Consider the following 26,918-nt stretch of genomic DNA (forward strand, 5'->3'; position numbering starts at 1 on the left):
TGGAGAGCCGAGGGGGCGCGACTGACGTGTTCATGCGGTGCCAGTGCGGGGGAATGCATGGGGGGGGGTGGAGATGAACTGTGGCATGCTGAACAACCACATGCAGCTGATCAAGAATGGCACAATAAGAACATCATCAGTGTTGGTATTGTGTTGATGGGGAGAGGGAGAGGGGGGAGATGGATACTGATCTGACTTGGTGCAAGTTGTGTGCTTTGGTGCTGCTTATCCCGTACTGGGCCAGATCACGGTCACATCATGCCCCCTCCCTTCCCCCCCCTCCCCCCCCCCCCCCCCCCATCCTAAACATCCCACACATGCGCTATCCATGCTATCCATCATATCAACCACTCCCACTACTACCCCCCCCCCCCCCCCCACTCATGCGCATTTCTGTCTCAATCATTTGTCCCCAGCGCACAGACACGACAATGTCGTGTCACACGAGTGACAAGAGGGAGGGGGAAGGGGGACGGAGGGGGCAGGGGAGGGGGACACACACTTCTCCGCATTTGCTGGCACAGCTGTCACAGGAAGGGGGACTATGCCCAAGCTAACGGTGGACAAGATTGGGGCAAAGTTGGGAAAGGTATGTAGTGGGTGGTGGCTGGGTGGGAAGAGGGGAGAGGAGAGAGAGAGAGAGAGACAGAGAGAGTGTGTGTGTGCGAGGGGGGGGAGGGGCAAAGAGGTGTACTGATCAGGTGGATAGCGTGTGGATCTGCGCAAGCTGGTGGAGGCTGATCTGTCGGGACACAAGATCAATGATCTGGGCTCATTCAAGAACTGTATCGCTCTGGAAGTGCTCTCGCTGGCAAACAACTACCTGACGCAGATGCGGCAGCTGAAGGGCCTGTTTGACGCGCCACGCCTGCGGATGCTTGACCTCTCGGGCAACCGACTTGCCAAAAAGTCGTCGTACCGGGCCGAGATCATCGCTAATCTGCCCTCGCTTGTCGAGCTCGACGGCGTGGCCATCACACGCGAGGAGCGCGACGCCGCCTTTCTCAAGTTTCCTCATCTTTTGCCGCACGGCAAGTTGCCAACGCTACCGTCGTCTGCCGATGTGGCAGGCTCGTCGGCGGCCACCCGCGCCGCGCCGTCTGAGCCGCAGGCTGCCGCCGCTGATGTAGTTGTCTCGGCCGATGACAAGGAGCGTGTGGCTGCCCTCCTTGCCGGCGAAAAACGGCAGAGCGGTTTTTCACTCGCTGCCGATGCCGATGCCGATGCCGATGATGACGATACCAACGATGTCGCGGACGCTGACGATGCCAGTACAGGGTGCGCAAGCGCCGACGAGGCCAATGTCGCCGTCGCCGTGGTTAAGGGTAAGGATGAGGCCGCCGACGCCGCCGGAGCCGCTGGTCCCGATGCCCCGTCGCCCGGCACCACTGTCATCAAGCGGCGGCGGAAGAAGCGACGTCGCAAGATACCCGACACAGAAGAGGTCAAGGCGCAGGAAAAGTCGGCTTTTGACTCGTTGACCGAGCCAAAGCCCAAGGCAGAGCCCGAGCCCGAGCCCGAGATTGTGCCGTCTGGCGCCGCAGCCAGCGGAACGCTACAGATGTCCGACGATGACAACGACGAGAGCGATGAGGCCGATGAGCATGCTACTCCGCTTCCTGACTCGGACGAGGAGGAGGCGCTGCTGTTCCCCAACGGGCGGCCCGCTGCAGGCGCGAAAGCCTCCGGCGAGAGCGACGACGATGGCGGCAGTGAGAGCAGCGGCTCGGCATTGTCGACCTCGCCGCCGTCGAAGGCCAAGTCAACCGAGGTTTACTCAACGCTCTTTGGCGACGACGACAGCGAGGAGCTTCCGGAAGCCACCGGCCCGTCGCTCTTTGCAAGTGCACACGGCGTCGATGCTGTGCCGGAGCCGGACTTGGACGAGGCACCGCCGTCGCCGCCGGCACCTACAGAAAAGCCGATCTTTGCCAACATCGAGCCGGATCCGGTCTTGCTTGAGGCGTTGCGCAAGCTGCCCGGAGCACACCGCAGCGCGAGCGGGCTGCCGTCGTGTGTGCACTTTGACATCGAGCTCGCTGCAGCGCGAATGGTGCTGACGCTTGGCGTGACGCCGGCCGGTCTGCGGATGGCGCGCGGCCAGCTCGGCAAGCCGCTGGTGGTGGTGAAGGGCACCCGGATGGCGTGGCTGAGCTGGCTCATGGGTCGAGTCTCGGCGCAAACGGCGCTTGTCGGCGGAGGGCTCTCGGCTGTCGGCGCCGACGCGCTTGCGCTTGCCTTTCTCAACTCGTTCGACATGGAGACCGCCAACGCGCTGGCAGAGCCTGCGACTGCGGCGCAGCCAGATGGCGACGGCGACGACTCGTACTATGACGACTACGAGTATGGATACTCGGACGACGAGGATGATGGCATCAACATCGCGACCTGCTTCCGCGACTTTGTCAAGCATTGGGATCCGTCGGCCGGCGTCGTCGGCCACGTCATGTTCCGTATCGAGGACGACCCAATTCCCGACGTCGATGTGGTCATTGGCGCCGACGCCGTGTCAATCGTCAAGGCCGAGCTTCCGCCGTCGGCGTACCTCACCGGCATTCGGCTGAACAAAGCTCAGGCAGTGGCGTTCCTTTCAGGCACCGCCCGGCCGGCGCAGCTCCTCGCATCGCCGCGCATCTCACTCTCGTCCCGCGAAGGCTTTAAGGACTTTTGTCGCGCCTTTCGGGCCAACTGGATGTAAGCGATGCCAGCATGCCATCTGCCTGTGCCGCGTGCAGCCACTTGGGTCGAGTCTTGGGCCGACACTTGCGGACGGTGGCAACCATGGCGTGTGGCAAGCTGCAGTGCCCGACAAGGGCGCCAACCATACCGCCGGCAATCGCTGCGTTGGTATCGGTATCGCCGCCGAGCGCGAGAACAGCCTCCACCGTGGCAACGTACTCAGGCTCCGGATCCGCCAGAGTCCGGAACGCAAGCACAAAGCCGCACCGAACGTGGCCACCGAGCCGGCGGACGCTGGCGTTAAAGACAAGCTGGCTCTCGGGCTCGTCATCCAGCGCCTTGGCAATCCAATGGGCGACGAGGTCGAGTTCGTCGGAACCCTCGCTCTGGGCTGCGAGCTCAGCCAGCGCTGCCTCTGCCGACTCGCGGGCTGCGGCCTGTCGCGCCGCAAGGTCTACGACCCCACAATGTGACGCAGACGCGATGAGCGTGGCAAGTGCAGCGATGTATGCGACATTGGCAGCAACGCAGATGAGGTTAGGATGGGTCAACCGCGCGTCGGAGGCGGCGGCATCGACGATGACGGCGAGAGGAGCAAATGCAAAGCAGATTGCGAGCGGTATGGCGCGCATGAGCGCGCCGTTGCCCAGTGAAGCCATTGATCGGCGGGCGGCAGTTTTGGCCATCAGCGCCGCCGTAACTGGCACGATCGATGGGGACGGCCGAGCTTGCCGCCCACGCGGCGCGGCGACGCCGACGGACGCGCGCACAGTGTTGCCGATGTCTGGCGGGTTGCTCGCCTTCCATCGGCCGTAGGCGAGCGCCACGGCGTTAGCCGGAAAACAGCTGGCCCGATTGGCAAGAGGCTGTTCGGCCAGGGCCAGACCGAGCGCAAGCGCCATCTCCGAGTCGTCGGTCACCTGTCCGCGACGCAGGTTGTTCTTCCCCCCTCCAGGCAGGGTCATGGCATGGCGGGCACCGCTACGGTCCCATTCTGCTGGCGCAAACTCCAGCACCGCGCCAGCGGCGTCGGCCACAAAAGCTCCCCACAGCGCGCCATAAGCAGCTTCCTCACAAGCATCACAGGATGGGTACTCGTCGCCGTCGTCGGCCATGGCATGCGACACGAGTGAGATGTCAGATGCGGAAAGCGGTGGGAAGGGGGGGGGGGGGGTCAATTTGCTGTGCTTGTTGTGGCTGATTGACCGAGACATGACCGCACAATAGAAGGCAGTGCGGCGCATTTTTTTTTTCACCGCAGAGACGTTTGCCTCACCACCGTGTCACCTGATATTGCTCAGAGGCGAGCGAATGGGTGAGGTGCACACTCCTCGCGTAGCCAAACGTGTCGAGATGGGCGGAGCTGCGTCGTGTAGTCGGGGGCATGTTGTACCAGAAGGCGCAATACCAAGTTGGGGCGTGTCTGCCGAGACTGCGTTTCTGCAGGCGTGTGCTCGTGGGCGGTGCCAAGCGGTGCGGGCCGGGCTTGGAGCCGGAGTGTCGCTGCTTGCGACCGACGACCGCGGGCGACATGGCTTGCACATTGCGGCACTACATGGAAACACGGCGGTTGCCAAGTTGCTAGTGGCGCATGACAACCGTGTGTGGTCGTCAGGCGAGAGCGTGGACCGCGGTCGACTGGTGGATGTGGTGGACGAAGATGGTCACACGGCCCTGCATCTGGCGGCCGGAGGGAGCAAGCTCTCTCTGGTCAAGTGGCTCGTCCTGCACGCAGGATCCAACGTGACGACGCGAAGCAACAAAGGCATGACAGCGTTGCATGTGGCGTGTGGTGCAGAGAGCCGATCGCTTGCTATTGTCAAGTGGCTGGTCGAGGCCGGGGCGGCGGCGGTGGAAGCAAGGTCGGAGAAGGGCATCACCCCGCTACACGTGGCGGCCATCCACGGGCGGCCGGAGGTGGTGCGGTGGCTGGTGGAGTCTACAGGCGCACGTGTGGATACGGTGGAAGAAAACTCGCGGACGGCGCTGGCGCTGGCATGCGTCATGGGCCAGATTGAAGTTGTGCGGTGCATCAACTCGCTGTCCGCCACGCGGTCGCTGCAGATCGATGACCGGATCGGGCGGCACGGGCGAGCCAGCTTCACGAGGCTGCGGCTGGTGGACATGTGTATCTCATACAGTACCTCGTAGAGGAGTCGTCGGCGCAAGTGGAGGTGACTGACGACCTGGGACGGACGCCGCTCATGATCGCGGCCGAGAAGAACCGGAGGGCGGCGGTGGCGTGGCTGGTCAACAAAGCCGGAGCCAATGTGCACGCTACCGAACCCGAGTCTGGCGCTACGGCGCTGTACATGGCGTGCGCGGCGGGGGCGTTGTCCGTAGTCACTTTCTGGTGGAGCACGCGGGGCGCTGGACGTGTTCAAGCATGCGATGCTCCATGGGCTCGAGTCGTTTGCGCTGCAAGGCAATCCTCTGCACGCGGCATGCCGCGAGGGCCACACCGAGGTGGTGCGGTACCTTGTACTTGTGGGCGGAATCTCGGCCAACTTGCGCGACAGTGCCCAACGAACGCCGCTGCACTGGGCGTGCCTTTGCGGGCACGTCGAGCTCGCGCAGCAGCTGATTGACGAGCTCGGGGCCGACGTGACAGCCAAGGACGCGGCCGGGCGACGGCCGTTCCACACCGCGTGCCATGCCGGCTCGCTCGAGACGGTGCGTGTTCTTCTGGATCATGTCATGGTGTGGGTCAACGAGCCAGACGAGCAGGGCCAGACGCCGGCACACATTGCCGCACTGCAGGGCCACCTTGATGTACTCAAGTACATTGTCAACCAGTCGCCGTCGAGCATGCCGCCGCCATCGACGCTGCCGAGCATCGTGGCGACCGGACACGTCCACATCATCCGGTTTCTCATCTCGACCGGACTCTCATTTGACGTCGAGTTCCCGGTCCTGGCGTACACGCCGCTGTTTGTGGCGGCGCGGCGTGGCGATGTTGACATGCTGCGGGTGCTGGTAGACGAGGGCTCGGCACAGGTCGGCTCGGCGTTTCCAGGCACGCAGTGCTTGGTGGCTGCAGCGCAGCGCGGACACTTGGCGGCAGTGCGATACTTTGTGGAGGAGATCGGTGTCAAGGAGGTTATCGATGAGTCGGTTTCCAAGTTTACGGCGCTGCAGTCGGCGGCGTCGTCAGGGCGGGCCCATGTAGTCCGATACCTGGTGGCGCGTGGAACCGAGGTGGACGCAGCGTCGGGTCAGCCGCGAATGACGGCGCTGTATCTCGCATGCCTCCGTGGGCACGTCGACATTGCGGCATTTCTCTTGCGTGCCGGTGCGGATGCCTCGGGCTCGCGCGGCCTTCTTCCGCTTCTCCACATTGCGGCGTCGTTTGAAAAGGCCAGCACCATTGCTTGGCTGCTCACGCACCCGGATGCACGGCGGGCAGTCAACGTCCATGAGCTCGACTCGCACAACAAGTCCGCGCTCTCTCGAGCGATCCGATCGTCCGAGGCGACGGCCGTGATGCTACTTCACGGGCGGGCGCTGGAGCCGTCGGACATCTTGGCAGTCATTAGCCCGACGGTCGGCCCGCACCTCGGCGTGGTGCACAGAATTCTCAACGGCGGCGTCGAGAACAATCTCTCGCGTGGTCTTGTCTTGATGTCGCGCGCTCCGGTGTCGCAGCCGTATTCTGCGGTACGCAAGACACTGTACTTTGCAGCCATCAACGACGCAGACTTTAAGCTCTACTCGACATCCGACGGCGAGTACGAGCTCGCGCACTCGTTTCCGCGGTCATCGATACTCCGAATCAAGCGGGCCGAGCCCGATCTTTCTGTATTTGCGCTCCACATCGACGGTCCCGCAACGCTGCCTGGAGCCATCTCAGCCATCTCGCTCGCCAGCACCCCATCAACAGGCTCGCTCACCGCGCCACCTGCTCCCTTGGTCCTGCACTTTGATGCGCAGACCAGCGAGAATTGTACCGCATGGCTTGATGCTCTGAATAGATGACATCAGGCGTTATTGGGCGTGTTATGAAACAAAAAAGACCTTCTGCATCGAGTGAGGCGTCGCGTGTGTGTGGGTGACCTGGCGCCGGTTCGAGCAAAGGCAGAGCTGTCGCCACACGTGTCGCTGCTCACAGTCCGAGGAGACTCTTCCTATGGCCAGCATTGCCACAGGCTTTGCCGAGTCTGGCCACCTCCCAGCCGGTGACTATGTGCTACATGTAGCCAACTTTTCCAACTTTGTCGGCCGCTTTGAGTACTCGTTTGTGCGCCAGGTACGTCGCCAGGTCCCGGTCCGACCTCTCGCCTCCAAGTTGCCGTCTTCCATTGTTGTCACAAGGCGACACGCACTGCAGGCGTCGGGGAAGGAGGGTGGCAGGGGGGGGGGGGGGGAGGGAAGAGGGGAAGGGGGTATGTGGAGACTTACGGGAGTGTGGGGGCAATGTCTGGGCTTGGGATGGTGGCTTGTTGTGTGTGGCGTGTGGGCGGCGGCCTGGGTGGGGCTGTGTGGCGGTGTGGGCGGCGGTGTTCGAACTGCTGATGGCTGGCTGGCTGTGGCTGCCGACGGCGGACGATGGATCGTGGGGGGTGGCATGGGGCTGGTGCGGGGGTGGCATGGGAATGGCGTGGGGATGGCTGCGGCGGGTGACACGGCGATGGCTTTGCCGGGTGGACCACAGTCTGCAACAGACGTGACGTGCTCGCGCGGCGAGGAAGAGACAATCTCGCCTGGGGAAGAATGGTGGCACAAGTTCTCGGTTAACGCGCCGTCGACGTTCTTTTCGCTCCAGCTGGTGTCGTCGGACGGGATCGCGGTCGAGATTATCCAGCTGTGCTCGGCGGTCGACCTGGCGCTGGCCGGCGGTGCGTCCACCAAGCCGGCGCCCGGAGGCCTGACAGCATCGCGGTCGATCGAGCTGCCGGACGGCAACTACATTCTGCGGGTCAACAACGCGTCAGGCCAAAAGGCATCAGTGGCGTACAGCGTGACCCGACGGACGCCCGACGGAAGCGGCATGGTGCTCTCGGCGCCGGTCCGCGAGCTGCAGGCGCAGTCGGACTGGTGGCGCAAGTTTGTGGTCCAGAACGCATCGCCGGCACTCACCTTTACGCTTGACGTGACGTCGACCGGCAACACGTTCGAGGAGGTCCTTCTCCTTGGTCCCATTCTCATTCTCGACCCGTTCCCCATCGCGACCAAGGCCGAGGCCGGCGCGGCGGTACCTTGCGCCGGCGTCGTCAAGACCTCGAGCGGTGGCGCCTTTGCCTTTTGCGACGAGACCAAGTGCTTCAACTACGAGGCGAGCAAGTTCAGCGAGCTTGCCACGCTCTCGCAGTTTCAGGCATACAAGGAGCTCTGGTTCCCGCCGGGCGGCCCGCACTCGCGGTTCCAGCTCTTTGACGGACCGAGCTTCGCGCCGCTCGGCCGGTCGCATGAGAGCGGATGGGAGGTGGCGCACGACGGCGGCGGCGTCCTCGCCTCGCTCGACGACATTCGCAAGTTTCTGCAGAACCCGTACATGACGGCCAACAACTACACCGCCATCGCGCTGACCGGCACCGTCCTCACACCGTCGGACATTGACCGGCTCGGCGAATACCTCACCTCGACGCTCATCACCCGGCGTATCTCTGCCCTGGTCCTCGCCGGCTCACACATCGATGACGAGAGGCTCATCCGGCTGCTCTCGGGCATCTCGCCCGTTCTCAACTACCTCGACCTCTCTGACAACCTCGTCACCGACAACGGCGTTGTGGCGCTCTCGGCGCTCCTCGCAACCTCAGACTACAACTTGCAGTACATCTCGCTCCGTGGCAACGCCATTGAGAACCTCGGCGCCGCCGCACTCTCCGATGCTCTCACCCGTAACGCCACCCTCCTCGCGCTCGATCTCTCGGACAACGCGATTGGGCTCGATGGTGCCAAGCAGCTGCAGGAGGGCATCCGGATCAATCATTCGCTGCGGAGCGCCAACCTCGCCGGCAACGCGGTCGGCGCTGATGTGGTCGACTTGCTCGGCCGGCTTGCGCCAAACCGGCTTGTCGACCACGTCCAGTGGTCGTGGCGGTGTGCGCTCGATGCCCGCGGCTCGCGCGCCAGCGCCGTCGGTCCGGACGGCGGCAGAACCGGGCTCGGCGCCCCGCGGGACGTCGTCGCCATCAGCCCCGGTCGGTTCGGCGCCCAGACGCCGCTGTACGTGCTCACGTTTGCGCCGCCAGGTGCGCCGACCTCGGCCGCCGCCGACCGCATGGTTGTGGTCCGCCAGTCGGAGCTAGAGCCCGGGACCATGGCGGTCGCCGAGGCGCTCGCGGCCGGCCGTGCTTTCCTCGTCCCACTTCCCGAGGGTCAGACAGTGGCTACGATGGCGACCAATGCATCGCACCATGTCGCGGTGGCGACGTTCGAGGCTACCATCCTTGTCTACTCGGGGCTCTCGCTGCTGCGGGCGCTCGATCAGGCCCGAAGCGGGGGCAGCTGCGAGGTGGCATCGATGGCGCAGATCTCAACCTCGACGGTAGCGCCGTGCCTCGCGTCGTCGGCGCAGGTACTCATGCCGCGATTTGCGCCGCGTGGCGCCGCACGGAGTGGAGCAGGCGAGGCGCCTACGCCTGCGGCGCGGCTGCAGTCGCCGGCGGCGAGTAGCAGCGGAGCGGCGCCGTGGACCGAGCCGCAGACCAAGGAGTCGGTTCCGGTAGTCGCCTTTGCATGGGTGCCTGTTCTGGAGACGGTGCCGTGCGAGGCTGCAGTGCTGTACGCCGACGGCACGCCCGCCATTGTCAGCGGCGGCACCGTGTCTGCACTCGGGTGCACTAGCAAGCGGCCGCCGGTCTCGGGCGTCGTCTCGCTAGCGTGGGGCATTGCGCCCATGGCACAGTCACACGTCACGCCGCGGGCGGTCCTCGCCATGGGCCTCGCCGATGGACGGGTGGTCCTGCAGCGGCCGGCGTCGGCAATGCTCCTCGGAACGCTCAGCCCGCCCGACGAGCTGCGCGGAGTCCACGCCGCGGCGCACCTCCGGTTCCTCGGCTCGGATGTGTGGCTGGTTGGCTTTGTGGCGCGGAGCGGCTCGTACGTCTTTGCGCTCGTTCATCTCCGATCCGGCAAGGGCGGCGCGGTGGCGGCACGGTGGCGGGTCCTCGGCCCACAGCTGTTCCCTGTAGCCTCTGCGGCTTCGCTCCGGCGCGCGTCCCAGCTGACGCACGTCCCACTCCCGGTCGCGCTTTTCTCGCAGCTCGCTGACGCCCCTGCATGCGTCAAGGTCTCGCTCTCGCTTCCGTTCCCACGGCTGCTAGTGCTTGGCTCTTCAATCTCGCCAGACGTGGAGGTCCTCACCTCGACGCCGCACTCGGACCCGCTGCAGACCTGGCGGGCGTGCGCGCTGCCCAACTCGACCCTGTTCTCGCCGCCGTCGGCGGGCACGGGCCCTACCGCGTCGCAGCCAACGACCCCGCGTGTGGCAGCGGTGTCGGCAGCCAGCCCGCCGCGGATGCCGGTCGACTTTGAGGACGGCATGCTTGCGGCACGGTGCTTTCCAATCGCGGTGGCGGCGGTCGTCGACCCCGCTGCAGGCGACGAGGGCCGCGCCCGGCTGCTGCCGACGTCGCCACGCGAGACGGATGAGGCACGCAAGTCTCGTGAGCCGCGCGATGGGCCGCACATGCGATACGAGTACGAGTACGAGTACGAGTACGATGAGTCACCGTCGGGCGGGGACGACGATCTTCGGCGGCACGCTGTGTACTCGCGGCGGACCAAGCCCGGCGCGGTGCAGCGGACCGAGCAAGCGTCCAACTACGCCAACCTGTCGACAGTGGAGACGCTCCACCACCTGCGGCTCGAGCTCCCGTGCGTCCGAGTCTCGCTTGTCTGTGTCCTGCTCTCGGGCCACGTCCTCGAGTACGAGTTTGTGGTCCGGCAGGAGAAGCCGGTCGACCAGGGCCCAATCAAGGGCGACACGTACGATCTCTTTGCCTCGTACCAGGTGGCGCGCAAGCGGCTGCAGGCCTCGCTCCAGCTCCCACAGCCGATAGGCGACTTTGTCGACCCGGCGTCGATCCGCCCACCTCCCCACACACGGTCATCAGCGCTTGACTACGTTGACCACGCCGTTGGCGGTCTCTTTGACCGTGTTGCCGTCTCACCCCTTCGACCGTAAACCAATGGCCACCAACGACAACCAATGGCCACCAACGACAACCAATGGCCACCAACGACAACCAATGGCCACCAACGACAACCAATGGCCACCAACGACAACCAATGGCCACCAACGACAACCAATGGCCACCAACGACAACCAATGGCCACCAACGACAACCAATGGCCACCAACGACAACCAATGGCCACCAACGACAACCAATGGCCACCAACGACAACCAATGGCCACCAACGACAACCAATGGCCACCAACGACAACCAATGGCCACCAACGACAACCAATGGCAGGCAGACCGTCACAGGCCGCACAGCGCCCCACACGCACACACCCCACCCCACCCCACACCCCCACACCCCCACCACACACACACACACACACACAAACACATATGAGCAAGCCCGACTATGGGGCTATGCCGTCCCTCATGACCAACACAACGGTGCTGTCTGCATTTGCCGCCAAGGCCAACCCCAACCCAGCCGACCCAACGGCCCTGACGCTGGCCTACGGTGATCGGACCATGCCCAAGCTCCGCCTCGCCTTGGCGTCTCCTGATTTGATTGTTCGGCAACGTGCCCTCATCTCGCTCCGTACTCTGGTTGTCAATCCCGACAATGCTGCCGCTGCGCTTCATGCTGATACTGTCTCGGGCTTGAGTGCTTGTCTCGATGCCTCGGACGAGCTCGTCCGCTCCACAGCTGCTGCTGTCTGTGAGGCTCTGGCCAGACTCGCGCCAGGAAAAGCTGCTCTGGCTGCGTCAGACGTACTGCCCAAGCTCGCCCAGCTGGCAGACGATGACAAGCGCTCAGTCCGGGCGGCCGCGCTCGGCGCGCTGGCGGCTCAGGCCGACGATCCCGACGGCGCCCATTCGGTCCTCACCGCCGGCCTCGTTCCGCTGCTGGTGGACAAGGCCGCCGTCGAGGAAGAGATGCTGCAAATCCTGGCCCTGGAAGCGCTGGCTGGGTGTGTGCGGCAGGACGCTGCGGATGCGCTGCGGGTCGGCGCCATGGACGTCGCGGTCGCGCTGCTCGGGCACGAGTCGGGCGGCGTCCGCAACGCGGCGGCGCTGCTCATCCTTGCACTGGCCACCCCGTTTGAAGGCAAGATCATTGCGGTTGACTCGGCAGCGGTGCCGCCGCTGGTGGTCGCTCTCTGCGATGACGAGCTGGCGGTCCAGCCTGCGGCGGCACGCGCACTCATGGCGGTGACGGTGTACAACGGCGGCAAGGTTGCGGCGCTCGAGGCCGGTGCGCCCTCGATTCTCTCCGACATTATTGTCGCAGAGCTGGAGGCCGATACTGCAGTCGACGAGGCCGTGGCGGCCTCGCTTGCGCGCGGCGATGGCAGCCCTCCGGTCCCGCAGCGCGAGCACCTCCGCGAGCTCCGGGTCTCGGCGCTCAAGGCCGTCACCACCATTGCCGAGCACCCGCTCGGCCGGCGCGCCTTTCTCCCACTTGTCGACCGGCTTGAGGAGCTGGCGGCCGTCGACGACGACCCGCTCCTCGCCCGGTCTGCCGCCATTGCGCTGCAGGTCATCCAGTTTACGCCTTGACAGCCGGCATGTATCACACAAGAAAGAGCGCATGCTGCTCGGCAACGAGGTACGCGGTCACAAACTCGACTTCGGTCGCGAGCTCCGGGCACGACGCCGCGAGGTCGGCGAGCTGGCGTAGGTAGAGGGCGAGCGGGACAAAGGGGGCGGCCGACTCAGAGTCGTCTGCCGAGATCTCGGTGTAGACCGTCGACGTGGCGTTGGCGTTGACGGTCGGCAGCGTGCAGAGCGAGGCGTAGCGGTCGAGAAGAAACACTGGATCTGCACCCATGACCTGGTCAATGTATGTGGGATTGTCGAGCGCGGTGGCGAGCCGGTACTTGAGCGCCGTGTCGGCCGGCGAGTCCGAGAGCCGGGCGGCGGCCTCGAGAACAAACGACGGCGTAGCGCGAAAGACGCCGCGGTCGAGGTAAGCGAGAAAGGCGGCGCGGGTGAGCGTGTCAAAGCCAAGCAAGGCAAAGATGGCATGAAAGCCGAGCGGAAACGGTGCTTGAAGCTCTTCGATGGCGCAGTAGAGGGTCTCGAGGAGCGCAAAGTGGGCGGATTTGGGCAGCGAGGCGCTCGCGACGGCGTCGTTGACAGCGGCAAAGAGGGTTGCGCACGCGGTGACCAGCGCGGTCTGGTACTCGGCGGCCCAGCGAGCGCACGACGACCGGAGCGTTTTGGCCGCCGACTCTTGCAAGTGGTCGACGAGGACGGCGAGGTGCCGGCCCGACGACCAGTCCAGCGGGAACCGGCCTGCGGGAAGCGCTGTGTTGTGCGGACGTGACCGGATGGCCTTTTTGGCGAGCGCCGGGAATGACGACGTCCGCTTGGCCCGCTTGGCCTCGGCCTTGTCCTCCATGTTGAACAGCTTGAGGAAGAGGCGCTTGACGCCTGATGGCGACGGAGCGGTTGGCGAGCCAGACGGTGAGCCGGCCGGCGAGCCTGCGCGGGCGCGGGCAGAGCCGTCACCGTCGTCGTCGTACAGCACAACGTCCGAGAGCGCAAAGCGGCGCGGGATGGGGGCGACCGGGGCGCCGGAGCGGGCAAACGAGCCGGTTCCGGCCGCAAGCCGCGCATAGTTGTAGCTAGTGAGTGGTCGCGAGAGGCTGCGTGAGGCGTACAAGTCACGCTCGTCGTGTGCCAGCAGCGGCGTGCACGAGAGCGGCATGGTGGCAAGCAGGTGCGGCGACATGCCGCAGGCGCGGAGAGCGGCGTATGCCGAGCCGATGATAAACTCTTTGAAGAGCGCCGGCGCGACGAGGCCTGGCGACGACGCGCACATGGCAGAGAGGAGCGATGCCGCCAGCCGTGCGTCCTCCATGTGGACAAGGATGAGGTGGAGGGCGTGGACGTGCGACTCGACAGCCGGGCGGGCAAAGAGAGCAGCAAGGCCGGCTGGGTCGATGTGGATGGTAAAGGCGAGGCCCGAGAGCAGGTCGAGCGAGGTTGACGGCGAGTCGGCCGGGAGCGCGGCGAGCATAGCAAAGTTGAGAGCGAGGAGGTCCGGGTGGGCGGCGGAGAGGGCGCGGGCGGGTAGGCCCGGCACAAGGCTTGGATCGGCGAGGACAAGCGAGCGCATGGTGGCATGCGCCGTCCCGCAGTCGATGATGTGAAGGTAGTAGTCGGGAATGAAGATGACGAGGACGTCGGCGACCGGCGCTACCGAGGCCCAGTTGACAGCCGAGCTTGTGGTGAGACCGCGGACGTCGAGCGAGTCGCCGAGCGACGGCTGGGCAACGTTGTGCATGGGAATGGTAAAGTTGTACAGCTCGGCGTAGGCGAGGAGCGTCACCGATACCTGGATGTGCGGGAGCGAGGAGACCGTTCTCCGGACATACTGCTGCTGGACGAGGACCTTGTCGCCGGACGGGAGAGTGACGAGCGAGATGAGCGGATCGGCAATGGGCAGGTGCGGGAGAAGCGCGAGCGGGAGGTACGCATGTGCGGCTGGAGGATCGAGCGCGCGGGTGGCAAGGAGCGGGAGGGGAAACTCGGCGAAGCAGTCGGGCCGCCGCTCGTTGAACGCGTAGCCGCGGAGTACGTGACCGGCGTCCGGTGCCTTGGGACGTGTCACAATGACGTAAAGGTGGCCCGACTCCACGTCCCATTGATACCAGAGAAAGTGCTTGAACAGCTGGGTCTGGAGCATGGGCTGGGCGAAGATTTTGAAACCCGGCGCGCGGTCGCGCTTCTTCATGGCAATCTGGTAGAGGTGGATAAAGACGTTGTCGAGAATAAAGACAAAGAATGAGGTCCGCGTACGTGACGAGACTTTGTCGACCGGGCAGAACTGGACGCGCTGAAACTCGCGCGAGATGACGTTGAGCGAGTAGCAGTTGGACTGCGGGTGGATCTCGACCAGCCACGACTCGTACTCGTTCTCGGTAATGCTGCTCTCGAGCCCGTTCTCGCCCACCGTCGCCACGCCAGTGTCGCGGCGAGTGAGGGTCGAGAATCCAAGTAGCGTCCGATCGTTGTTGATGGACGCACCCACAACCGTCGTCAGTCCGTTGTGGGTGTAGAGTACCTCGCACTTGCCGGTCGCCACCTCGTACGAGTGGATGAACGTTCGCCGCGCAGCCTCGGCCTCGTCCATCGAGCACCGGCCTTGCTCCGAGACAGCAGCCACAAATCGGGCGTCCATCCCATCTGTCGCCACCAGGAGCACGCCGTCGCCGGTCTGGCCGACCACAAACATGGTCGGCAGCGGCGGGAGAGATGCACGCCCAGCAGGGCCAGCTCCGCCGCCAAGACCATCGCCATCGCCTCCTTGCCCCTCTCCACCACCACCGCCGCCGCCACCGCCGCCACCAGAGACCGCCGATACAAAGGCCGAGTCGGACGAAGCACCCGAGGCGCCCGAGACGGAAGCCGCAGCCGTGTGGCTCGGTGACGGCGATGGCGGAGCGTGTGACGATGACGTTGACTCTATAAGCCGTTCTTGGGTGGCAGCACCATGATCGAGCTCATCACCACGAGGAGAAGCTCCATGAGTGTGACGATGGGCAATGCCCAAGCCATCGGCTGTCTCCTCGCCTGTCTCGAACACGCCCACCACAGACAGAGGTGTGGCCAGAGTATGTGGTGATGTCGTGAGGAGGGCCTGGGCCACTTCTTGGTGGAGGGAGAACCGGGGTTGGTACCGGAACATGGTTGGTAGGGTAGTGGGGGGGGAGGGGGGGGGGGGGGGGAGGGAGGTGAGGTGGTGCAAGGCGGAGGTGGGCGTGGCGGTGGCGGTGGCGGTGGCGGACGGGCACGAGGTGAAAGACCGACAGCTGGCTCGGCGCCAGTGGAGAGGGCGACGACCAAGTCGGCCGCATCTAATCGCGGGCCACCCATCAAGTACGTTGATCATGCTTGCTTGTTGGCTGCATGACCATAGCTCAGCCGAGTGAAGGTGGAATGCCTGGGCGTGTGTGTGGGGGGGGGGGGGGGGGGGGGGGAGGGGTGAGAGGGGGGTTGCATGGGGTGATGGACAAGCTCATCGCTCCGAGCCGAGGTTAGGTGGCCGGGTGTGATGGTAGTCACTGCGGTTGAGCAGGTAAGCACGGTGGGTGATGTCATCATTCATGATGCCTGCCGGCTCGCACATGGCTTGCATCAACAGCATCGATAATGAGGTCAGTCCAGGTCCGACGTCAGAGGTCGCCTGCGACATCAAAACCCGGACGATTCCTCCCGGACGAGAAGATCCGTTACGTAGCACACATACATCACCACTACATCGACAGACAAACACAAGCACACATATCCGCACGTGTGTATCACATCGACAAAGCAAGCCTTTCGCCACACAAGTGAGGAGCTTGACACCGATTAATCCCATCGAATCTAAGGACATCGATTAATTACTCGAGTGAGTATTCGAACAGTTCAACTGATTGACTGGTCTCTCTCTCTCTCTCTCTCTCTCTCTCTCTCTGTCTCTGTTCTCTGTCTTTCGTTGCCGACATTCAATCATTTTTCATTGACGCACACACGACTCATTTCAAACATGAAGTCCAACGGTACGTAACCATGGCTAGCTGACACTGTGATTGTTACAGTAAGGTCATCTTTGGTGATGTGGTAGCTACATAGATTACCTTGCCTGCTATGTGGTACATGTTTCGTTATTTGCCATAGTCAAGCTGATAGAGGTGCTCATGTGGTGACCAGCTCGCTTTCTTCTGCCTTCGTGAAGGTTTTTGCCGTTGATCCCTGCCCCCACCAGCGAGACACACAGCGTGCACTCCCGGCCTTGTCCTTACGTGCTCAAGCACATGAGTCATGTCGTTGCTTTGTGTACTACCATCCTAGCCCCCTGTACAATTTCCCCGCTCTCCATCCAACCATGCTCTCTCTAGCCGTCTTTGCAGCAACTGGTCGTGGTCGTCCTCCCATTGTGCGACCGGTGAACAGCAAATGTGGTCGCTGTGGTGAGGTCAGCATTCGGGGGGGGGGGGGGGGGGGAGGGGGGAGGGGGCAAGGCGAGCCCAGCCCGGCTCAGCTCAGCTGCAGACATGCAACAAATGGTGAATGACATTGCGACTCACAAGACAAGGCAAACAACCATACGATGTGATGGTCGTTTCTGGATCTGATGGGTGTTGGCGGTGTTGGTGGTGGTGGTGGTGGTGGTGGTGGACAAGACAGTGGCCCTTTTCGTGGGGCTTGTGGCGGTGGCCGTTCTGGCGGCGACGGTGGTCTCGGCTGACGAGCCTGTGGGCACAGTCATTGGCATCGATCTCGGCACGACGTACTCGTGCGTGGGAGTGTTCAAGAACGGACGTGTGGAGATTCTGACCAACGAGCTGGGCAACCGGATCACGCCGTCGTGGGTGGCGTTCTCCGAGTCTGGCGAGCGGCTCATCGGCGAGGCGGCCAAGAACCAGGCTGCGCTCAACCCGGAGAACACGATCTACGACGCCAAGCGTCTGATCGGGCGGTCGTTTGACGACAAGGACGTCCAGCGCGACCGCAAGCTCCTGCCGTTCAAGATTGTCAACGACGGCGGCCGGCCGAAGATCGAGGTCTCGGTCAAGGGCGATGTGAAGCGGTTCACGGCCGAGGAGATCTCGGCCATGGTCCTGACCAAGATGAAGCAGGTTGCCGAGGCGTACCTCGGGCACGAGGTCAACAACGCAGTGGTCACTGTCCCGGCGTACTTTAACGACGCGCAGCGGCAGGCGACCAAGGACGCCGGCACCATTTCGGGTCTCAACGTCATGCGGATCATCAACGAGCCGACGGCTGCGGCGATTGCCTACGGTCTCGACAAGACCGGCGCCGAGAAGAACATCCTGGTCTTTGACCTTGGTGGCGGCACCTTTGACGTCTCGATGCTCACCATCGACAACGGCGTGTTTGAGGTGATGGCGACGAACGGCGACACTCACCTCGGCGGTGAGGACTTTGACCAGCGGGTCATGGCGCACCTCATCAAGATCTTCAAGAAGAAGACCGGCATTGACCTCAAGGCCGGCAACCACAAGAAGGCGCTCGCCAAGCTCCGCCGCGAGGTCGAGAAGGCCAAGCGTGCGCTCTCGACAGTCCACCAGACCAAGATCGAGATCGAGGCTCTCGAGGACGGGCAGGACCTGTCGGAGACCCTGACTCGGGCCAAGTTTGAGGAGCTCAACATGGACCTGTTCAAGAAGACGCTCGGCCCGGTCAAGAAGGTCCTCAAGGACTCTGGCCTTGCCAAGTCTGAGGTCGACGAGATTGTGCTTGTGGGCGGTTCGACTCGGATCCCCAAGGTGCAGGAGATGATCAAGAAGGTGTTCAACGGCAAGGAGCCGAACCGCGGGATCAACCCCGACGAGGCTGTGGCCTACGGCGCCGCCGTCCAGGGCGGTGTGCTCTCGGACGAGGAGGGTACCGGCGACGTGGTCCTCCTTGACATGACTCCGCTCTCGCTCGGCATCGAGACCGTCGGCGGCGTCATGACCAACATCATCGACCGCAACACCGTGGTCCCGACCAAGAAGTCCCGCGTCTTCTCGACGTACCAGGACAACCAGGAGCAGGTTGACATCCAGGTGTACGAGGGCGAGCGTGGCATGACCAAGGACAACCACCTGCTCGGCTCGTTTGTGCTGTCGGGCATTGCGCCCGCGCCGCGCGGCGTGCCGCAGATCGAGGTCCAGTTTGAGGTCGACGTCAACGGCATCCTCCGCGTTACCGCCGAGGACAAGGGCTCTGGCAACTCGGAGGAGATCACCATCACCTCGGAGACCGGCCGCCTCTCCGAGGAGGAGATCCAGCGTATGCTCGAGGAGGCTGAGCAGTTTGCCGAGGAGGACCGCGCCGCCACCGAGCGCATCCAGGCCCGCAACTCGCTCGAGTCGTACGCCTACTCGCTCCGCTCGCAGATCGACGACCCCGAGAAGCTCGCCGACAAGCTCGATGAGAGCGAGATCGAGGAGATCCGCGACGCCGTCAACGTCGCCGTCGAGTGGCTCGACGACAACCCCGAGGCTGACAAGGAGGACTACGACGAGCAGCGCGAGGCTCTCGAGGCCGTCGCCAACCCCATCATCTCCAAGCTGTACGAGGGCGGTGCCCCGGGCGCTGGCGGTGACGACTTTGACGAGGACTTTGACGACCACGACGAGCTCTAGTTGAGGTCTGGTGAAGAAATGAACTCTGCACTGTCACAGCCGCTGCCGCTCTGCGCTCACCTGTCATGCCACGCCACCACACGCCTCGCCGAACAAATGCTTCGATTGAAGAACTTTGCGACCGTCGCCTTCCACACGTCCGTCGCCAACGCGTTTGCCCCGCGGCCATGGCGTGCATCCCGGCCACTGCCGCAGCCAGCTGGTACTCGACAACTCGGCCACCTGCTTCTCCGCAGGTTGTTCAGCGCGTTGATGACTTGCGCAAAGTGGTCAACGAGCTCGACCGTCCGCTGGGCTTTGTCCCCACCATGGGCGCGCTGCACGACGGCCACCTCTCGCTCGTTACTGCTGCCGGCGAGGCCTGCAACTCGGTGGTTGTCTCGATCTTTGTCAATCCGACTCAGTTCTCAGAGACCGAAGACTTTAGCGCATATCCGCGGACGCTCGACGGTGATCTAGAGGCGCTCGAGAGGAACGGCGTGCCTGTGGACGTGGTGTGGGCGCCGACGGTCGATGACATGTACCCACACCTCGGCTCAGTGCAAGAGTCCGGCCGACTGCCAAGCCTGGCGACTCGCGGTGGGACGCTGGTGCGGACGGAGGGTGTGTCTGATGGGCTGGAAGCTGCGTCACGGCCGCACTTTTTCGACGGTGTCTGCACTGTTGTTACCAAGCTGATCAACGCCGTGAGCCCGGACGCCATGTTTCTCGGTCAGAAGGACGCCCAGCAGTGCGCAGTCCTCCGCAAGATGAGTCGCGATCTGCTCCTCCCACTGGAGGTGGTGGTTGTGCCGACTGTGCGTGAGCCGTCCGGCCTCGCCCTCTCGTCGCGCAACGCGTACCTGACCGACGACGAGCGAGCGTCTGCCGCTGCCATTTACCAAGCGCTCGAGCATACGCGCGCAGCGCACGCTGCCGCACCCGACAAGCTCACGCCGTCGGCGATCCGCGAAGACGTCGCTGCACGCATCACTGCGGCCGGTGGTGAGCTCGACTACGTCGCAGCCTCGGATCCGGAAACGCTGCAGGATCTAGACTGCAACACGCCGGTGGAGAGAGCGCTTGTCTCGGTGGCGGTGTACTGGGGTGAGTCGCGAACGCGGCTGATTGACAACATGCACTTTAGCGCAGAGCAAAGTACGGGCTGAGGCTCGCTGAGCGTGAGGCAAGACGGCTTGGCGAGCAGTGCTACAGCTTGAGGAACCACTGCCTGCGATACATGATCCACGCCACCAGCCACCAGAGCGCGAGGACGGCACCTGCCATGGCCGACGACGCCAACGACGGTGACATCCAGGACGCAAAGGCCTTGACATACAACCAGTGCCAGAGCGAGACGCGCTCGCCGTTGAGCGAGACCTTGACGTTGTCCATCAGCACCAGCTCGAGCTCGAGCATGCCGAGAAAGACGGCAAGCGGGTTGCATCCGATCCACACCAGCGGCTGGCCCAGCTTGCGCGCGGCGACGACAAGTGGTGCGCGCTGGAAGCCCGGCATGTCCATGGCGGCGTAGAGGCCCGCAAGGAGGAGCCCGCCGCAGCCGGCGGTCATGAGCGCAAAGTTGACAGTGTACCGCTTTTTGGAGAACTGCATGACCGGGAGGAGGGCAAGCGAGATGACGACGGCCATGAGCGAGAGCGCTGCCCAGGCGACAGCCACCATCTTGGCTTGCATGTGGACAAACGACTGTGCATCGCGTGGGAGCATGTGGGCCGGCGCTCGCGGCGCGTTGACAAGGATGCGCCCCAGCTCGAGGCCAGCAAAGGTGGTGACCGTCGCCGTCAGCGTCGAGGTGAGGCCCTCGGGGTCGTTTGGCCACATCATGTTAGAGCGGCCAAAGACCGAGCGGTCGATGTACGCCCCGCCGTTGCAATACGGCGTCAGCTTGCCATCACCGCATCCGTCCGGCACGTCGACGGCGTACATGATGACAAGGTAGAGACCGGCGCCGAGGACAACCGCAATGCGCTGGCCAAGCGGTGGGAGCGTGAGGTAGAGGACCGCAACAAGACCGTAGCAAAGGCCCAGCCGCTGGAGAACGCCCATGATGCGGAGCTTGCCAAACTCAAAGTTGGTTCCCTGCAAGTTGGCGAGGAGGCCGAGGCCAAACAGCGCCACACTCCGCCGCGCAACCTTGATCCACACTGCCCGATCCCTGCAGACGCCAACAGGACTCGCGCTCCATGCCGCCCGCTTGAGCGCCATGGCCACCGCCGATCCCATGATGAAGAGAAAGAAGGGAAAGATAAAGTCTGCGGTGCCTAGCCCGTTCCACACCGTCTCGTGAAACGGCCACCAGACATGCTGCGGCGAGCCCTGGTTGTCGATCATCATCATCATCACAATGGTAAAGCCTCGGAAAACATCGAGCGAGAACAATCGAACCTTGCCCACCTTGCCACCGCCACCGCCAACCTCTCCGCCATCGCCATCTCCGCCTTTGCCATCTCCGCCATCGCCATCTCCGCCATCGCCATACCGCCTGTCATCGATTCCGTTGCCTCTCGCTCTGCCTGCACCCAATGCCGCCTTGGTCGGCCTTCCCGAGAGCGAATGTCCAGCTGGTGGTAGAAGCGGTGCTTCTTCGTCAGTCGACATGATACTTTTCAGTGTGTGGAGTGCGGTGCGAGGTGAGAGAGCGTGGTAGAGAGCAGAGAGAGGGAGAGAGAGCGGCGGGAGCCGTGCGCCGCCGTTTGGTTGGGAGCGTTTTTTTTCCGATGGGGAGATGACCCGGATGTTTTGTAGGTCGTGTAGCGGTGTGGCTGGTGCAGGTGGCTGATACATGGCCTTGTCGCTCTGTTCTTATGGCCTTGTGCACATTGATGTTCGTGGGGTGTTGGGGAGAGAGAGGGGGGGGCGGTGTCCATCGTAAGTCGACAGTCTGGGAGGGCATGTGTGGAAAATGTCGTGATCTTTGAGCTGAACTTTGCTCGTGGCTGATTAACGAGGAGGATGACATCACACACGCAGCACTCGAGCGATGTGGCCATAGGTGGCACGACCTGCACCGTCCGCAGAGTGGCGTAGATCGCGAGAGAGCCAAAAGCTAGGTGTGGAACCACTATTTCTTTCAATCAGCTGTCGACGTTGCGGGACTCGCTCATAGCGGCGGCGGAAAAGGCGGCGGATGGGAACGAGCCAGTATCGTTGTGTGCAGAAGAGTCGTGCGCAGCGTTAGCTGCGGATGAGGTTGGCTGGAGAGGGACGTTGAGCAGGCCGTCATCGTCGTCGACCGAGCCGGAGAGCTCGTCAGGCGGAAGCTCGGCGTATCCGTCGTCGTCGTAGGTGACGGTTGCGGCGACGGGCTGGGCGGACACGGGAGTAGCGACCGGAACAGCGATGGGGAGACCCGACTGCGAGCCGTTGTAGGTGCGGAGCGGCGCGTTTGAGGAGGCAAGGAGCGACGAGGCCGCGGGAGTGTACGAGCCCTGGGCGCCGGCAAAAGAGAGGGCGACGGCTCGATTTTCGTCGAGCGGCCACGAGCCGACGGCGACGGTGAAGACAAACATGGCGCGGAGGGCGAAGAAGAAGAGAAAGGCAAACGAGGTGGTGGGGCGGAGGTTGCCTGTGAGTGCAGCAAACGAGATGCAGAAGAGGTAGATGGCGGTGACAGCGGAGAGGACCGAGTAGCGGCGGTAGAACGGCATGGTGACCCGGATCTTGATGCCTGCGAGGACAACGACGACGAGGGTGTAGACGAGGGTGACGACCCAGAGGAGCTCGACAACAAAGACAAAGGCAGCGTACGCGTGGTTGCCGTTCCATGCGCGGACCGGGTCGTTTGCAAGCTCGGCGTTGACGAGGACGACGGTGAGCCACATGAGAAAGGCGAGGAGGGTGACGATGACGGCCTTGGGGAGGTAGAACCACCATCCGTGGGCGCGGAGGGCGGCGGCTTGCGGGCCGTGGGCGGCAAAGACGGCCATGGTGTGGAAGCGGCCAAAGGTGATGAGGACAAAGCCGAGGACAACGGCCTCAAACTGGACGACAGTAAAGGCCGAGAGCGCCGAAGTGAACCAGTTGTGGACGATGAGGTCAAAGGGCATGAACGGGTTGGAGTAGATGACAAGCGAGAGGAGGAGGACGAGCGCGGCCCGCTGCTCGTACTGCCAGTAGTAAACGGTCGAGCCGGAGAGGTCGGCGCCCGGGTCGAGGCGGGTGAGGACCGGCGAGTAGCGCGAGATGTAGAAGCCTGAGACCCAGGCCGGGAGCGACTTGAAGCCGCCCTTGACGAGGATGAGGCAGACGAGGAGGGCGATGGTGACGATGGCGTAGACAACGCGGGCGGTGATGGAGAGAACAGTAAAGGTGGCGTTGACGGTGGTGAAGAGAAAGTGGATGTTGGCAATCCACTCGGTGTCGACCAGGGCGTCGGGCATGGAGATGACGACCTCGTACGACGACGAGTCAATAAACGGCTCGAGAATGACGAGGAGCGAGTCGCACACGGGCTGGCCACCATCGCATACCAGGTTGAGCCCGTGCTCGAGGTTGCCGCGCATGGGCTGGTAGACGTTGCCGGCAACTTGCTTCAACAGCTGTACATCGAGGTCGTAAGCCGAGTACTCGCGGGCAACAAGGTCCTTGGACTCGAACCCAAGCTCAAGCGAGAACAACTGGTTGAGCTCCGAGAGGCCGTCGAGGAAGCGGGTAAAGGTGTCATTCGAGGTGAAGACCGGAATGCAGCCGGCGCATGTCGACGGCGAGCACGTGCGGTTCCAGCGGTCGAGCGGGCAGTCGAACGCGTAGTCGCCGGTTGTCTCGAACACGTCCGGGCCGAGGCCGCCGATGAGCATCGAGATGCAGAGGATGAAGAGGGCGGCGGACGAAGCGATGAGCCAGAACCGGCGACCGGCGTGGTCCATCACCATGTTATCGCGGAATCTGTGCAAGGTGTGGGAGAAGAGGGTTAGTGGTGTGCGTGTCTGTGCCGGCCCGCGTGTGTCGGCCCGCGAGCGTCGATCAGATTCGTGTCGATCAGTGTGTCTCCCACCAGCTCGCGTGTCCGACCGCCCCCAACCCGTTGTGTCTGATCAGTCTGTTGTGCCCGACCGCCCCCAAACCGTTGTGTCTGATCACTCTGTCGTGCCCAACCAGCCCAACCAGCCCAACCAGCCCGTGTCCGCCCAGCCCAACCAGCCCAACCAGCCCGTCTCTGCCCAGCCCAACCAGCCCGTCTCTGCCCAGCCCAACCAGCCCAACCAGCCCGTGTCCGACCAGCCTAGCCTAGCCCAGCCCACACAGGCCTCCCCTCCCTCCTCTCCCCTCCCCTCTCTCCCCCCCTCGCACGTGCGTTCTCCCCTCCCCTCCCTCCCCCCCCCCCCCCACTCCCCCCCACACGTACGCAAGCTGTGCGGTGGCCCGGACCAGCACAGACGGCTGCTCCGCGCCTGCTGACGTCGTTTCCTGACTCTCCATGCGCTTGCGCCTTGGCGTCGAGTCTACCACCGTCGTACCCGTACTTGTCCTTGTCCTCGTGCTCGACGGCGTCGCCTCGCCTTCTTTGGTTGCGAATGGCGTGCGACGGGGACGGGCACGGAAGCCATGCCCGACAACGTGCTGAGGACACACATCATTTGATGTCACTCCACAAGTTGCATTCGGCCGAGCCACTATGTTTGTATTGAAAAGCTCTCCATGATGATGTCCCACGCCACTGCGATCTGCCTCCCACGCTCCCACTGCGTTTGTAGGTGGCCGTGCGTGCAGGCGAGCGTACCATCACCACCGCTATCAGCACCATTGGCACTCGCCACTCTGTCCCTCTGACCGCCAACTTCGCCATCACGATTCATCGCTACCGTAGGTGCCGTGCCGTATGTGATGCATGATGGCCCTCTGGCATACGGTGCCATTCGTGGTCTCGGGCAGGGGCCACACCCGTCTCTCTCCGCCTCACCCATGCGGGTGACGGTAGCTGCAGCATGGCAAGCCGATCACATCGCGAGCGTGCTTGTACCCCAACCGCCGTCTGGTTCTTGGAGCGACTTTACCCGTACCGTCAAGGCCAAGCTTAACCTCCCCGCTGTATGTACTTGCGCATTCTCCTTACCCGCCCCAGCAACCTGTCCGTTGACTGACTGCCCGAACGGCCGTTGGACGGCTCAGCTGCGCTCGCACTCACACGCCATCAACTCTGCGTAGGACACCGACATTGTCATCCGCACAGCAACTGGCGGCCAAGTCGATGCGCTGCAGCTTCTTTTGCAAGGGGATGAGCTTGTTGTCGACCGCATCCCCCGTCACCGCCGTCGCCGCTGCCCGACAGTGGTGATGATGACGACACTCCGGCTGGTGTCAAGGACCACCCACGAGTCCCACCCATTGGCCTGCATCTAGACGAGCTGGTGACACAGCGGAGCGGCAAGTCACCACGGAGAACGCCAAGACTGCTGAGACCAGGCACAGTTAACGCCGAGGGCTCTGGCGTCTTTGCCAAGTCGGTCCGCTCGCGATCCGGAAGGGCCATCTACCGGTGGCGGGGTAACCTGAGCTTCGATCCGCTCTGCGAGGCTGTGCTCGCAGCCCACTTTCAAAACAACCTCACTCGCCTCGCCTCGTTTACTCGCGCATCGGTCTCGGTCGCGCCACTTCCCAACTCGCCATCGTTCCATATTGTCCTCCGCTCGCGGGCGAAGAACACCTCCGACTTTCGCGTAGTCCGCCACGCCACCAAGGCTCCGGCTACTACTGCAGTTACCGACGCCGATTCGGGCCCACGCCGCGGCGTCGGACTCGCCGGCCATGCATCTTATGGCCATCTCTCATTCCGGGTCAAGCTCGCCTGCGCAGAGTGGTCGGCTGTCGACGCGCCGCTCTTCTTTGATGGCTTCCTCCTTGCCCTCCACCACCTTGCCCGGCCCGAGACGTATGCTGTTGAGCCAGCGACCGACGAGGTGGGCATGTCTGGCAAGCGGCTTGATCCCCGATCGACAACAGCACACGGAGCTACGCCCACGAGACAAAGGTTAACGCCTTCGTCCTCCCACCCACAGGCGCACTCGACCTCAGCCTCGACTACCTCAACAACGAAGGCGTTCAACTCCAGTACCAGCCCGCCCACGAGCGGTTTGTGACCGTTGAGATCCCGGCCGGCCACAAGTTTGTCCTCCACGGCGCCTTTGTCCGCCCGCAGACCCTTGTCAACTCGGCTACCGGAGCCATCGCCACCATCCCCACCTCCATCTGGGTCGGGAAGGACATCGGCCCGCTCGTCGGTCACCGCGCCTTTGGCCCGCACGTCGCCCCGCAAGATCTCGAGCTCGATTGGAGCCAGCTCCTCGACTATGAGTGGGGCTCACACAAGAAAGGCTCCGAGCAGCTGCGACAGGCGACCCAGCGTGGCGGCCGGGCCGGCACCCATCCCTCTGCCCTTCGACCAGTCCGGCTCTCCATCAAGCGCAAGTACTACGGTCCGGCTACACTCACCTTTTACATCGTTTCGGGCGCCGCTACTCTCGACGGCCGCATCTACCAGCTGTCGGAAAAGTTCCTTCGCCGCCAGGCCCGTCGATCCGGCGCCCTCGCCGGTGCAGGTCTGCACGACATGGACGGTCTCCTCCGCATGCGAACCATGGCCGAGCTCTCAGGCCTCACTGCTCTCCGCGGTCAGCTCGAGTCGCTTGACGCCAGTACTCAGGACGCGCTGCTGGCCTCGTCGGGCGTAGGCCTCAGCCGAGATGCGATCGAGTCCCGCTACGCCGAGCTCGCCACCATGGCCCGCTCCCTCGGCGCCTCATCAACCGAGCTCGACGCTGCCACTGTTGTCCGTGGCGCCTTGGCTTCACCAGTCAGTATCACCAAGGCTCGCGTTGTCGGCAAGTCGCGCGCTGGTGTCATTACCCAGGTCAAGCCGCGCAGCCGTAGAGCCTCGTCATCCGCTCCCTCGGCCCCGCGCCACACTCGTCGCAAGCCCTCGGTCCGGTTCAAGACCCACACCGCAAGCCGGCTAAGACCCGGCTCCCCATC

At 63.7% G+C, this 26,918-nt stretch overlaps 11 protein-coding genes across 11 annotated transcripts; 7 read left to right on the forward strand and 4 right to left on the reverse strand.

The window, feature by feature from the left end:
- Positions 1–544: 544 nt before the first annotated feature.
- On the forward strand, positions 545–2,807 carry AMSG_00837 (uncharacterized protein; the record flags this gene model as incomplete). Its single annotated transcript, XM_013907103.1, has 2 exons — positions 545–589; positions 710–2,807. The coding sequence occupies 2 exons, from the start codon at positions 545–547 to the stop codon at positions 2,696–2,698; spliced, it is 2,034 nt and encodes a 677-aa protein (XP_013762557.1). The 3' UTR covers positions 2,699–2,807.
- AMSG_00838 (ADP-ribosyl-[dinitrogen reductase] hydrolase) lies at positions 2,474–3,794 on the reverse strand (the record flags this gene model as incomplete). The annotated part of the gene is made up of 2 exons (XM_013907104.1): positions 2,474–2,973; positions 3,039–3,794. The coding sequence occupies 2 exons, from the start codon at positions 3,792–3,794 to the stop codon at positions 2,899–2,901; spliced, it is 831 nt and encodes a 276-aa protein (XP_013762558.1). The 3' UTR covers positions 2,474–2,898.
- A 652-nt stretch (positions 3,795–4,446) lies between these two features.
- On the forward strand, positions 4,447–4,830 carry AMSG_11623 (uncharacterized protein; the record flags this gene model as incomplete). The annotated part of the gene is made up of 1 exon (XM_013907148.1): positions 4,447–4,830. One exon carries the CDS (start codon positions 4,447–4,449, stop codon positions 4,828–4,830), a length of 384 nt encoding a protein of 127 aa, XP_013762602.1.
- A 240-nt stretch (positions 4,831–5,070) lies between these two features.
- Positions 5,071–6,654, forward strand: AMSG_11624 (uncharacterized protein; the record flags this gene model as incomplete). Its single annotated transcript, XM_013907149.1, has 1 exon — positions 5,071–6,654. The coding sequence occupies one exon, from the start codon at positions 5,071–5,073 to the stop codon at positions 6,652–6,654; it is 1,584 nt and encodes a 527-aa protein (XP_013762603.1).
- Positions 6,655–6,777: 123 nt separating this feature from the next.
- On the forward strand, positions 6,778–10,807 carry AMSG_11625 (uncharacterized protein; the record flags this gene model as incomplete). Its single annotated transcript, XM_013907150.1, has 2 exons — positions 6,778–6,925; positions 7,331–10,807. Exons 1-2 carry the CDS (start codon positions 6,806–6,808, stop codon positions 10,805–10,807), a joined length of 3,597 nt encoding a protein of 1,198 aa, XP_013762604.1. The 5' UTR covers positions 6,778–6,805.
- A 428-nt stretch (positions 10,808–11,235) lies between these two features.
- Positions 11,236–12,363, forward strand: AMSG_00840 (radial spoke protein ARM37; the record flags this gene model as incomplete). The annotated part of the gene is made up of 1 exon (XM_013907105.1): positions 11,236–12,363. One exon carries the CDS (start codon positions 11,236–11,238, stop codon positions 12,361–12,363), a length of 1,128 nt encoding a protein of 375 aa, XP_013762559.1.
- On the reverse strand, positions 12,338–15,511 carry AMSG_00841 (uncharacterized protein). The gene has a single exon (XM_013907106.1). It carries the CDS (start codon positions 15,497–15,499, stop codon positions 12,377–12,379), a length of 3,123 nt encoding a protein of 1,040 aa, XP_013762560.1. The 5' UTR covers positions 15,500–15,511; the 3' UTR covers positions 12,338–12,376.
- An 831-nt stretch (positions 15,512–16,342) lies between these two features.
- AMSG_00842 (luminal-binding protein 5) lies at positions 16,343–18,950 on the forward strand (the record flags this gene model as incomplete). Its single annotated transcript, XM_013907107.1, has 2 exons — positions 16,343–16,355; positions 16,984–18,950. The coding sequence occupies 2 exons, from the start codon at positions 16,343–16,345 to the stop codon at positions 18,948–18,950; spliced, it is 1,980 nt and encodes a 659-aa protein (XP_013762561.1).
- A 167-nt stretch (positions 18,951–19,117) lies between these two features.
- Positions 19,118–20,098, forward strand: AMSG_00843 (pantoate-beta-alanine ligase; the record flags this gene model as incomplete). Its single annotated transcript, XM_013907108.1, has 1 exon — positions 19,118–20,098. One exon carries the CDS (start codon positions 19,118–19,120, stop codon positions 20,096–20,098), a length of 981 nt encoding a protein of 326 aa, XP_013762562.1.
- Positions 20,093–21,317, reverse strand: AMSG_00844 (uncharacterized protein). Its single transcript, XM_013907109.1, has one exon. The coding sequence runs from the start codon at positions 21,288–21,290 to the stop codon at positions 20,139–20,141; it is 1,152 nt and encodes a 383-aa protein (XP_013762563.1). The 5' UTR covers positions 21,291–21,317; the 3' UTR covers positions 20,093–20,138.
- Positions 21,318–22,001: 684 nt separating this feature from the next.
- Positions 22,002–24,383, reverse strand: AMSG_00845 (uncharacterized protein). Its single transcript, XM_013907110.1, has 2 exons — positions 24,295–24,383; positions 22,002–23,834 (listed from the first exon to the last, which is right to left on the reverse strand). Exons 1-2 carry the CDS (start codon positions 24,366–24,368, stop codon positions 22,025–22,027), a joined length of 1,884 nt encoding a protein of 627 aa, XP_013762564.1. The 5' UTR covers positions 24,369–24,383; the 3' UTR covers positions 22,002–22,024.
- Between the last annotated feature and the right edge of the window lie 2,535 nt (positions 24,384–26,918).

The sequence above is a fragment of the Thecamonas trahens genome, assembly GCF_000142905.1.
Source record: "Thecamonas trahens ATCC 50062 unplaced genomic scaffold supercont1.3, whole genome shotgun sequence".
Lineage (NCBI taxonomy): Eukaryota > Apusomonadida > Apusomonadidae > Thecamonas > Thecamonas trahens.

Coding starts and splice junctions, on each gene's coding strand:
- AMSG_00841 (XM_013907106.1), bottom strand. CDS start 15,499: ATGTTCCGGTACCAACCCCGGTTCTCCCTCCACCAAGAAGTGGCCCAG.
- AMSG_00844 (XM_013907109.1), bottom strand. CDS start 21,290: ATGATGATGATGATCGACAACCAGGGCTCGCCGCAGCATGTCTGGTGG.
- AMSG_00845 (XM_013907110.1), bottom strand. CDS start 24,368: ATGGAGAGTCAGGAAACGACGTCAGCAGGCGCGGAGCAGCCGTCTGTG. Junction 23,835..24,294: donor CGGGCCACCGCACAGCTTGC/GTACGTGTGGGG, acceptor CACCTTGCACAG/ATTCCGCGATAACATGGTGA.